This window comes from Notolabrus celidotus, chromosome 8 (genome assembly GCF_009762535.1).
Source record: "Notolabrus celidotus isolate fNotCel1 chromosome 8, fNotCel1.pri, whole genome shotgun sequence".
NCBI classification, from domain to species: domain Eukaryota; kingdom Metazoa; phylum Chordata; class Actinopteri; order Labriformes; family Labridae; genus Notolabrus; species Notolabrus celidotus.
In genome coordinates this window covers 27,118,061-27,130,266 of record NC_048279.1, presented here as the reverse complement: position 1 = coordinate 27,130,266, position 12,206 = coordinate 27,118,061, and the positions used below count along the sequence as shown (strand labels likewise).

Below are 12,206 nucleotides of genomic sequence, written 5' to 3'. Positions count from 1 at the left end.
AAAGGGAGAAAATCCCTGCAACTGACGTGAATGATTTCTTCTTCTTTTGCTATTTCAATCAGGAGAGACACAATGTGAAGATTAAATGTTATTTATTACAACTTAATGAATAATGAAACTTGACAGAAATCTGTGGCGTAAGGACTCTATGGGGATAATTTTGTGAGCGTAGGATGTGTGGATTTGGCAGCAGAAGGAAATCCCCCTAGAGTCCAGACACTGGTGGTGGTGGTCCCTCCCTTGGGTCTGCTGGCCTCCCCAAATATATGCACCTCAATCTGGCTTGACTCTGCAAATTGCAAGTCCCCTCCTGAGGGTTGGGGGCTGCTCTTGCAGAGTCCAGCCAGACAACTCAATTTAGTAATTGTTTTTTCCCTCCTTTAATATTTTATTCTTCTTTTAGTTTCATGTTGTCTTTTATAGTCTGATCTGTTTGTGTAACACCTATCTAGTTTACTTGATAACCTTGATTGATTATTATTCTCCAACACAACCTTTTTTTTTTTTTTTTTTATGTTCTGCTTAATGTCTAGCACTTGTACGATCTTCACATTCCTGCACATAATATAAAAAAGTAAGATGGAAAAAAGGAGGAACATTTTACTTGCTGTTTGTCATTTATAATCAATGTAATCCCCTTTTTTTGAGTTGGCTGCTAGATACCGGTCAGATTCCCTTCAAACTTACGTCCTGGTCTCGTCCTTCCTGCTCCCTCATGTACTCAGATATTCCTTGGCTTTGTTTCTACCTCAGTGCCAGCTTCAAAAGCAGAGCAGTCTGCCTCTTCTTCAGTGTTTATACCTTTTATACAGACAAAATAACGGCACAGTGCTCTATTGCTACATAAAGTATAGGGTGTAATTCAACCCTAAAACAGCCCAAACATGCATCATGTCGCTGTAACGTTTCACCAAGCACCGTGGGAAATGTTATGATTGTGTTTAGTATTTCAAGAATCCCACACACTGTTCAAACGTAGCCCGATGAAGGTCGAGTACAGAAACGTCGCCATTAAACTTTTTTATTTGCCAGTTGGACAGTGTGCAGGATTCTTGCAATACTAATTTTGTGAGCTTCTTCTCAATCCTCTCCTACGCACATGTATTTATTTCATGTAGAAACGTACAGTAAATATGGATGGAAAATGAGTCTTAACTTCCTGTGTGTTTGATTCCAGCTCATGGTGTCGGCTCTGAAGTGTGCAGCCTTTTACCTGATGTGGGCTAAAGTGAAGGCAGTGAACTCCACACCACCTAAGGTGCTATTTCACATCATAAATGTTGTTTTCCAACCCTGTGTTTTATTTTTATTGGATGTTTTGAAACATATTTTAGTCTTTCACACACTTACTTTGCACCGCACCTTGGGGGACAGAGCCTTTGCCATCGCTGCCCCCACTCTCTGGAACTCCCTCCCTCCACACATCCGCAACTCCGACTCTCTCCTCTCATTTAAAAACCACCTCAAGACCTACCTGTTCCAAAAAGCATACCACACATGACCTCTCCCCCCGCCCCACCTCTGTCCCTGTTTTGTTTTGTTTTATTTATTTATTTATTTATTTTTTCTTTCTTCTCTCTCTTTTTTCTCTCTCTTCTCTTGTCTGCATATATATTTCTGGTTTGTGTCATGTTTGTCACAAACTGTCAAATATTAATGCAATTTATTCTTGCAGCAAAAGAAAAGAAAGAAAACCTTTTTCTTCTGTGCTTGTGACTGTGTGCATGCAACCATCACCATCCCTCTTAGAACTCTGGCCTATCTTTTATTGACAGCTAATATCATGTTCTGTAAAAGAGGGCGTGCACACCTAGGTGGGCCAAAAAAAATAATAAGAGAAAGTGAAAGAAAGATTACATAAGGATATACAAAGGGACAGGGAGAGAGAAGGAGAGAGAGACCTAACACACTTAGATGGAGAACAGATGGTTTTGTTTTATTTATATGTTTTAGTTTTCACCTTATGTAAAGCGACTTTGAGTATTAAGAAAAGCGTTATATAAATTCTATGAATTATTATTATTATTATAACTTCACTCTTTGAAGTGCCTGCTGACCTCCACGAGCCAATGTATCATACTTAATTGATTGCTATCTCCTCACAGTTCAACAGCAGTGGAAAGTTTCTGGTTCCCTCTTGTATTTGTGGAGCTTTCTCTTCTTGTTCAAATCTGGCTACACACAATTAATTAACACAAGTCTGTTGGTGTGTGTTCAAGCTCAGAATGCCACGTTAATGCTTCTCCCCGAGAGGGTTCACACATCCTCTCACATTTTCACTTCACCTTTCTGTCGTATTCTTCTCCCACTCTCTTCGATAATTTACACTCCTTGTGCGTTTTGTTCTCACTCTCTTTCACACACACATTAAGCACGTCATTACTACGTTTAGAAATCTGGGTGTTCCCTAAAGATCCAAATCACTTGTTTTAAGACGTTTTCTTGTCTTAATGATAGAATGTAAACGGGTAAAGAGCTGCAAAAGAAATGGCGCATTAGGCTGATGATTTTGTTAGTGCCTCTTCTGAGGAAGTCAACAGGCAGAATGCTTTTTAACAGCAGGTAGTTTGAACATCTCCTTCATCTGAGGTGACATTCTTTAACCCCAAGGCTCTGAACTTCTGACTGATTAAAGAGTTTTTTCTTAGAAGCTGAGTTACATTTTTGATGTCCTCATGATGACGATGTCTTTCCCAGCCCCTCATTGCTGCTTTTCCCTTGCACACAAAGAATCCTATAATGAATCTGTCCCTCTGTCTCTCTGTACCTCCATCAGGATGAATTAAAGGGTCTGCAGAAGGAGATGCGTTCATTCTGCAGAGTCAGCCAGGCCTGTCTGTCTCTGAACCAGGCTGAGATAAGAGACCAGGTTTGATGTTTTTGTTTTTTGGAACAAGCTTCATCATGAATCTAAAATAAGAGTGCGTCACTGTTATGCTGCTTTTAATTAGTTGAAAACATTTCCTCTGTCATACATAAAAGGACAGGCAGAGCTTTTAGTCCTCAAGACTAATTAGGGCTTGAGCACCGATAAGGTCGATGAAGGCCCTTTCTTTCTTTCTACCTACCACAATAAATTGGCCTTTTGGAGCCTTCAACATGCCCCAAATCTCCCCAAAAGTTGCACATGCATCAGGCCTGGGGAAAAGTTTGAGATTTTACTGGTCCCTAAAATGGCTAAATAGTGTCCCCTTCAATTTTCAATTTTCAATTTTCCAGCCGTTCTGTGATGTAGAGTAATCTTTATTTTTTTTAAGTTATATTTTTGTGCTTTATTGCCTTTATTTGATAGGACAGCTGAAGAGAGACAGGAAACATGGGGGGTTGAGAGTGGGGGAAGACATGCCGGAAATGGTCGCAGCCGGGAGTCAAACTGGCGACCTCTGCCACGAGGACTATAGCCTCTGTATGTGGGGCGCTTAGACCGCTAGGACACCAGTGTAGAGTAATCTTTGCTGACTTGCTGGGTGTAAACCACATGCTTCTCAACCTCCCTGTGAAGTAGTGGGGACATCATGTTCGGTGTGTGTGGAAGTTAACAAATATGGTTCCTTGCCCCATAAATAAAAACCTTCATATAAATGTAATACTCTTAGCAACATAGGATTGGACAAATATGCTTGCTTTATGCAAATGTTTGATTATAACTATTGCAATTATCCTAAACAATCACAAACACAGTCCATACAATTCTACAGAATAACCTCAAAGGTACTGCAAGCTCCAAAAATTAACTAAAGGCATAGCATGGGAAACTCAAGTCCAAGAAGCAACAACTAATGGGCATATTGATCTGAATTAGTAATACTAACACAATATTAAGTCCAACTTTGCACTCAAAATCCAATCTCCCTCACACCTTACCCCTCATTTTGGGTTTTCCCCTGGTCGCTCCGGTTTTCTCCCAAAGATCCAGAAGTAATAAAAAATATTTTGATCTGAAATAGATTGAGCTTCTCTTAATAGTGAAGTACAACAATTACAAAAGTAATATAATAAAATGAATGTATGTTAGCAACAATGGTTCATTTCTGCTAAGCTTCAGAATACTGAACCAAACCAAACTTTTGTGAAATGTTTGTGTGCCGTTACACCCCTGATGACCACTGTTTGAGCATAGACCTAATTAGGTGTAGCATAGCAACATCTGCTTCACAGGCCGATCCTGCTTCACATCATTCATCACCGCTTGCGGCTTTAATTGCTTCTTCTGATGACTCAAAGTCTGCTCAGACAGACTGCATGTGTGAAATCTTTATTTTTAAAAGGCCTCCTCCTCTGTTACAGTTTGTGTCTTTTCGCCCACAGGCCTTTGAGCTGCTCTGTGACGTGCTGCTCTTGTACAGCAAGACTTCAGCTCAGTCTGAACCTCATCTCCAATCTCTGGTCCACCTGCCGTCTGACTCCCTGCGTTCTGAGATGGCTGCTTTCCTCCTCGACTTCATCTTCTGTGACGCTGAAGATGCTGAGCTTGATGGTATCCTGACACCTGAATATTTTCAATATATACTCTCTATAAGCACAACATGGTGTAACAGATCTAGTCATCCTCTCTGATTTTTAAACTACAGTAGTCTGATGGTGTTTCCATGTGGATATGTAGTGTTTATGAAACAAACTGTTCAATTCTAGCAGTGCCAACGCTCTCCCGGAGGAGCCAACCATCATTTACGCCTGCAGACATAGCTTTTGATGTCTTGTTTTGAGAATCCGCTGCTGTAACAAAACGTTTCTTTTTCTCTGTATTTCACAATGTACTGCCAATTCCCAAGCCAAATACCAGTCTCATCACAGCGCTCTGTTTTGCCTGTGTCTTAAAAAACACCTACAAATGTTCCCTCTGCCTCTCCAGTCTACGTATCTCATGTGAACTTGTCACTGCCAAGTCTCGTGGTCTCCTTTTCTCTGCCCATTTCTCCATTCTTCACGATTCTCTCTTCCTTTTAGTTGAAAGTGAGGAGGAGGTGAGGTTAACGCTTCTCCAGAGGAAGCGCAACCAGCTGGCCGGCTACTGTAAGCTGGTCATCTACGGCGTGCTGGACCTCACCGCCGCCACTGATGTCTTCAAGCACTACAGCAAGGTTAGAGACGGTGGAGAGGGCTTCGAATGGATAGCTACGTTTTAAATATTCATCATCAGCCCACATATTCACATCCACAGACTGCCTTTTTAGTTTCAATTGGTGACAAGTGTAAGCACAATGCTTTCAAGCAGTGAATCTAGAGATAGTAGGATTTTTAGCTGTGTTAGAGACTCGTCCTTTGAAGAATTTAATCAGGTTAAAACAGGATGTGTAAGAGTGGAGGAGGGTGAGAGTCTGTTTTAGATGTAGTTAGGTGCTAAAATGAGTCAGAGGGAACAGTGGGTGAAGAAGAGGAAGTGGGTTATTTCTACACTTTCAGACATGGAGACAGGGCCGCTGATTTAAAGCAAGGGTTCCCAAAGTGGGGCTTGCGAAATGCCTTTCAAAAACAAATTAAAATGGCATATAACATCCATAATTACAAAAATAGAAATGAAAGTAGTGGTTACATTTTAAATGAAACCATACCAATAAAAATGTTTGATGTTTTATTCCATTTTCTTTGTTACCACAAGACCTCTGAGGTGACTAAGCCAGATCAGTGGCAGCAGGTTAGCACAGTAAACACCAACATGTGCACATAGGTTGTCTCATTATCAGCTAAATTATGTATCTCAGGCCTTTTTATTTCTTTGATTATTTATTTTTTTTTGCCTTTTAGTACGGAGCCCCTGAATTCCCCCCAAAAATATTGTTTATCTCGTGCGCACAAGATAATTATAATGCGTGAATATTTCATCCTATCTATGATATTAGGATTTATGACTCTATTTCTTTATACGGTGAATCTGGAATAAACAAACAGGTACAAGGCACAACCAGTAAACCCTGATCAGAGGGGTATACTACGAAGCCGGATTTGCGGTTTTCGAGGTAACTTCAGGGTTAATTCTGGATTTTCAGTACTATGAAGGTGGTTCCCTCCTTTCCTGGGTAGATCACCATGGTTACTCATGCTGAACTCCTAACCTGCTCCGGGCAGGTTCTGTTCAGGATCAGAGATCAGTTTGCAGAAAACTTTTCCCACTGACCAATCAGCTCGCTCGATCACAGAGTTCTGTGTGCTGATCGCGAGGGGACATGCAGGACACTTTGTCTACCAGTATGATTTTACATATAAAATACTGATGACAGTTATTGATTATCTTTCCTGACATCATACTTAAACAGAGTCTAAAATAAGCTAGTCAGAGTAAGTTGTTTTAGGACTACTGTATTAAATTTAAAACTGTGCATGATATCTCTTTGAATCATGTTCTCATTTTTATTTCTCCACAGCGCTCAGTTTGATATCGTCAGGACTGCAGCTGAAATATTACGTTTAAAACTGTCACACACGACACAAGATTAAATCAGAGAGAGATCACTGTCAGGGAACAAACAGAGTTATTATTGTCAGATCTATCTGCACTAATGATGAGAAATAAGACGTCATTTGTGCATTCAAACTGTGTTTTTGTCTTATCTCTCAGTTCTTCTTTTATGTTTCAAACTCATCTCTTTTGGTCTTACTCTGGGTGATGTGTTTAACTTCTTCATATTTTTCTAATAGTGCAGTACGGTGCAGTGTTTGAAAAATATGTGGATGTGCTGACTGCAGACTGTCCGTGTCTGTGATTGGTCACATGTTGCCTTCTCCGCCCCGCTCATGTGAACGCGCTCAGGGTAATTCTGGATTGACTGAACATGTTGATAACTAGCTTCATATGACAGTTTAGCGCAATCTCCTTTGTTAGGTTGAGTGAAGCCGGATCAGGAGAAGATATCTGGGATATGTTGAACTCGCTTCGTAGTATATCCCTCAGCTCCCTGATTTAGACTGGAGCCTGACCATTGAGTGCTTTCTACACAATAACAAGAGTTTAAACTGGATTCTGTTGTCCATTGGAAGCCAGTGCAGAGATATGAGGATTGGAGTAACATGAGACCCTTTAGATGATTTTATCAACAGCTTAGCAGCAGCATTTTGGACCACTTATAGGCGGTTCAGGGATGCACTGTTTTGAGGGTCAAGGGCTTAAAGGTTTGGGAATCCCTGATTTAAGGGACTAAAGATCCTAACTCAAGTCTTTTCTGTTTATTTCCCCAGTACTTTAAAGACTTTGGAGACATTATCAAAGAGACTCTGAGCAAGAGCAAGCTCATCTGTCCTGTCCAGAGCGCCAAGACCGTTTGCCTGAGTCTGCAGCAAGTGTGTACTTCCACAATAATAACCCACCTCGAATATTCTAGTATTAAATTGTTTTACGAGCACATTAAAGGTCTGGAGTAGTTTAAAAGTGTGATGGTTATGATGATGATGCTACGACTGTTTCAAATGTATTATAGTTCATTTCAAAGTAACAGCTTTTGGTGGATTTGAATGTGTGCTGTTTACACACAGATCTTAAACTTTAAATGTTTCTCAATGGGACTGGATGGTAGATTTAACAAGCATACCTGTATGTGTAATTTAACCGAACAGTTGAAACGCTTGAAGTGTTTTTTAACTTGAGCAAACCTGCGAGGAAGTGGAAGTGTTGGTCCATTGAAATGTTTTAATTGCATAAATCTGGCGTTGTAGGATTGTTCAGACTTCTGTTTGTGTGCTCAGCTGTTCTCAGAGATGCTGACGGAGGACCACAGCAGGCGGGATCTTGCTGGGATCAGAGAAGTGGCAAGGAAGCTTGCCATGAGCTTTGGCATCGATCTCCCCCGTGTCCGCAAACCACTGGTGGCCCTGCACATGCAAGTGACACACCTGTCTCTGACAAACAAACACAGACCGGCTCGCTCAGTTGGATTTGACTTCTTATCAGGGGAGCGTAAAGCTTTTTCATTCTTTGTTGTGCTTTGTTGTTCATGTCAGTGCTGCTGTGTGTTTTGTTGATTGTAGGGATGGTATACATTTTGCATTCCGGGCACCACAGGAAGGAGAAGAGCTGCATCCGAACGTCACCTTCTTGGAGATCCTCAGCGAGTTTAGTTTCAAGCTGCTGCAGCAGGACCGCGTTATACTGTGAGAATCTCAAACCCAGTCATAACTTGATGAAGTTATCAATATTATTATTATGTTTCTTTCTTTTTTGTTCTCCCTTTTTGTTTTATTTTATTTTATTTTATTTTTTATTTTTTATTTTTTTGTTTTGTTTTGTTTTGGGTTCCCTTTTTCCCCCTCTCTTCTCTTCTGTTTTCTCTCTCTTCACAAGTGTATGAATGTGTTTATACACTAATTAGTGAATTATAAAATAAAAAAATAAATAACTTGGTGAATTCAGGGACAGACCTTCTCCAAACTGAGGGATTGAGCCTACTAAATCAAGATTTACTGAGAAAAACAACCACAACAAAAAAGCAACGGTCATCTACTTATATTCTACAATGTTACTTTTAGTAATTGAATTATTTATCTATTCTAAGTTGCTGTATTGTTCGAATAATGTCCTGAATATTAGCAAAGCAATATGATCTTATTATAATAAAAATTCTCAGTATGAATGGTCTCCTTGCTGGTGACTGGAGTCCACTAAACCCAGATATTTAATCAGCAGTTAAGCTTAAGTAGGAATGAAAAAATGTCTTTTCAACATCTAATCCTCTCCGATATTTCATCCTGTAAATGTTTCTCTGTTTCGGCCTGAATATTAACAAAGGTTTTCTCTCTTTGTCCTCATCTCTCTGTCACACTGCCACCTCCTGTAGGGCTGCTTTTCTGAAATCTAAGTGTCCTGCTGCTGCCCTCTCCTGGCCGTCGACGAGAATGTATCAGCGCTCCTTGGAGGTCCGCTCTACCTCTAGAGCCCCGGAGCAAGGGGAGGGAGGGGACGCTGTACCCTCAGATGACACCCCTGCTAGTAAACGAAGTAGAATCATGGCTCAGGGTGAGACAGACTTGATGCACAGCTCATGATGACATTACTAAAGGATTTTGGAATATTATAAAAAGAGAAAACTGATGGTGATTCCTGAATGAGCTAGTGCTTGTCAGAGGTGAAGGTTTGTTGCTGGGGTCATTTGTTCTTTGTTAAAATGCAACTTCACTACTGCTGCAAACTCCTTTTTTCCGTCACTCACCAGGGAGAATAACAAAGACATGATTCACAAGTTACCCAAAAAGCCAAAGCTGAAGGCTCCAAATGTCCAGCTCACGTCCCAAATTTAAATGATTAATGATAGTAACGTATAGGGATGGGAATCGAAAAACCGGATCCGACTTAGAACCGGTCCCAATTGATCAATTCCATGGGAATTGTACACCTGAAATGTTATCGATTCTTCTTAACAATTCATTTCCCAGCACAACGTCAAATTACGTCGCAGTACTACCTCTCCCCTTTCGGAGTCGGGACGCTTTCCCTTAGGCTCGAGGGGCCACCATGTCCGGACTCTTGCGGCCGAAAATGAGGCACCGAGAGCGGGTGAAATACCTTCACGATGACCCCGAAGGAAAGGCATTTTTTCCTCTCCATATTCAAAGTCTTTTCCTCCAGGCTAGAGGGGCCAGGTCCGGCCTCACGCGGCCGAGAATGAGGTCAACCTATTGTTCAGTATGTTCAAGTTGAATATGTTCATGTTCATGTTCAGTCTTGTGCAGACATAATTTGGGGGAAAATAAATTGGTTCCTTTTGGTGCAGAAGACTGTAGAACTACTTTTTTTCCCCTCAAAAAGATACTCAGGAATCGTTCAGAGAATTGATAAGGAATTGGATTGATAAGCAGAATCGACAATAGCATTGACATTGAAAAATATTAATATAGCACATTTCAAACATAGATGTGGTGTTAATAGAAGTGCTTTCTTTTGTTTACCATTCACCAAAAACAGAATCAAACACTTCACATTATGAGCAACAAAAACCTCACTAAACTTAAGAATTATGAGAGAATAACAATGAATGAAGAAGATATGTGAAAATGTATATTTTCCAACAGAAATGAGTGTTAAACTCCTTGTCTCATATTCATGCAAGGTATATTTGTTTAAAAAATGACCCTGATGTGCGCACTGATCAACTCTCTAGGAATTAAACCTTAACCTGTACAGTGTGTCAGTATCTTTGAGATTCCTTTCGACTCTCTGGATTTGTGTTTTCAAACTACAGAGACGATTTACTCACAAATATATAGTTAGAACTCTTCAGTTACTGACTTCCCTCTCTTCTAGGTTCAGCGTCTAGCACAGTCAGAGAATCCTGGTTGGAAAGCAGCAGCATCCACAGCAGCCTGCCCACCCCCGCTCTCACCTCCACCGCGCACAGACAACCAGCCAAGCGGACGACCTCCAGGAAGCCCAGAGCAGAAGAGCCAAACATCGGCAGCGGTTTAATTGAGCCAGAGTCAGAGGATGAGTTCGCCTCGGGGTGAGTTTTTCTTTTATCTTCCAACATCTCTATTCCAGGTTTTGATATTACTGCCCGTCATGTGCCAAACGCAGTCAGTTTTCACAGGTCAGATGCTTTTTGTCCGTGCAGCGAAGAGTCAGCCACTCTCTTTCTGCTCTAGATGAACAAATTCAGCAGAGTGAACGGACAAAAGGCCGCTCAGTGTGTCAATCAGCCTCTATGAAAGCAGAGGAAAAAGCTCTCTGTGTGCAAGCTGCAGCTGCAGAGACATTATTGACTTGACAAGTGAAGGCTCTGCTCTCAGTGTTTGTTCTGTTGTCGAAAAAGTGATTTAGAAATCTTTTCCCCATCTGTTATTTTACGTACAAACGCAGATGCAGCAAGTAGATAAACACGTAGAAATGCGGAAGGATGGGGGGATTACAAGTTGTCCTCTACACATTCAGATTTGTATTAAAACCTTTCAGTGCAAAAAGTCCCGCTGCTGTTCCACAGGTCAAACCTGCGAAAGGTGAAGTCTACAAAACGCCGACAGCTCTCCTCCTGCCAGACCAGCTCCGTTATGGATGAGCAAGACCTGAACTCCCACCTCACCCTGTAAGACTGACCACATCTTTTCTCTACAGATGTTGTCATAGTGATTAAAGAAGTGATTACAATCAGTCATATATGATTCTGCTGAAGTGAACGTTTTTCTCCCCCCCAGGCTCTCTCTGATTGAGGATGAAGATGAAGGAAGAGCAGAGATTGAAGATGAGGAAAGAGCAGAGATTGAGGATTATGAAAGTGACTCAAACCATGATTCTGAATATGCACTGGTAAATGGAGTAATATCTACATGTTAATAACAGCATTTTAAACAATACACTCATTCACATTGGGTGTACTGAGTCTGCTTTAAACTCTATATTTGTGTTTAATTTGGAGATTTGATTTGCACGTTATTAAATGCAGGTAATTAGAGGATTGTCTCTGCTTCATATAATCACTTCCGATTGCACCTTATAATACACTGCCAAAAGCCTCTGAGATTATTTATTGTTGTCATTTATGGAGCTGACAGTAGATTCTAGATATAACATGGAAACAATCCTGGCCACACTAGGGTGTAATGAATGGAGTTTAAATAAATTCAGTCCTCCGTACAAAGCTGAGGCTGCTGCTTTGTGAATATACAGAGGTGAATGTGGGAAACTGACTTTAATGACACATCTGGTTTTCTTTGCTCCATATTTTTCCTCACAAAACAAGTAAATAGAGATAACAGGTAACATTCCTGGAAAGATCAAACTTTTTTTCCCTGTTTTTCTTCTGCAGCCCTCCACTCGTCACTCAACCAGTGTCCTCGAAGAGCTGTTTGACTGAGGACACCGGAGACCAGGACCACCAAGGGGACAACAGTTCTTTTGATCAATACGTCTCACCACCACCACCACTGTGTTTTCAGTGTGTCTAGCATTTCTTGGTGTATGCAGTAGTCTGTTCTTTGAAATATCCACTTACTGAGTTTGACTGTTAGATCTGTGTCGGTCCTTAGTTTTGTTCAGGGAGGAGAAGAGACATGCGATATTAAATGTTTGTGGATAAAAGCTGTTGTATGTCAATCCAAAGATTGTTCATGTTTTGACATAAAATTCTCCAGATAAACAAAGAATTGTGATTAGTGGGGAGCAAAGAAAAAACTGTTGCACTGTTATTAATTGAAATCTCGTATTTTTTTCTGTGGAAAATTGATTTTGTGTTTATTAAAGTATTCTTAATTTGATTTATAAAATTGTTATATCAACATGAAAACTCAAA

At 40.6% G+C, this 12,206-nt stretch overlaps 1 protein-coding gene across 1 annotated transcript in view; it reads left to right on the top strand.

Annotated features, from left to right (window-relative positions):
- LOC117816947 (cohesin subunit SA-1) overlaps positions 1-12,206 on the top strand; it is a 27,604-nt gene extending 15,398 nt beyond the window's left edge. The window contains 12 exon segments of the mRNA XM_034689348.1: positions 1,178-1,258; positions 2,777-2,869; positions 4,309-4,477; positions 4,948-5,081; positions 7,174-7,275; positions 7,678-7,811; positions 7,960-8,082; positions 8,766-8,944; positions 10,229-10,424; positions 10,902-11,003; positions 11,113-11,224; positions 11,724-12,206. Coding sequence (XP_034545239.1) covers positions 1,178-1,258; positions 2,777-2,869; positions 4,309-4,477; positions 4,948-5,081; positions 7,174-7,275; positions 7,678-7,811; positions 7,960-8,082; positions 8,766-8,944; positions 10,229-10,424; positions 10,902-11,003; positions 11,113-11,224; positions 11,724-11,771 — 1,473 coding nt within the window. The 3' untranslated portion in view covers positions 11,772-12,206.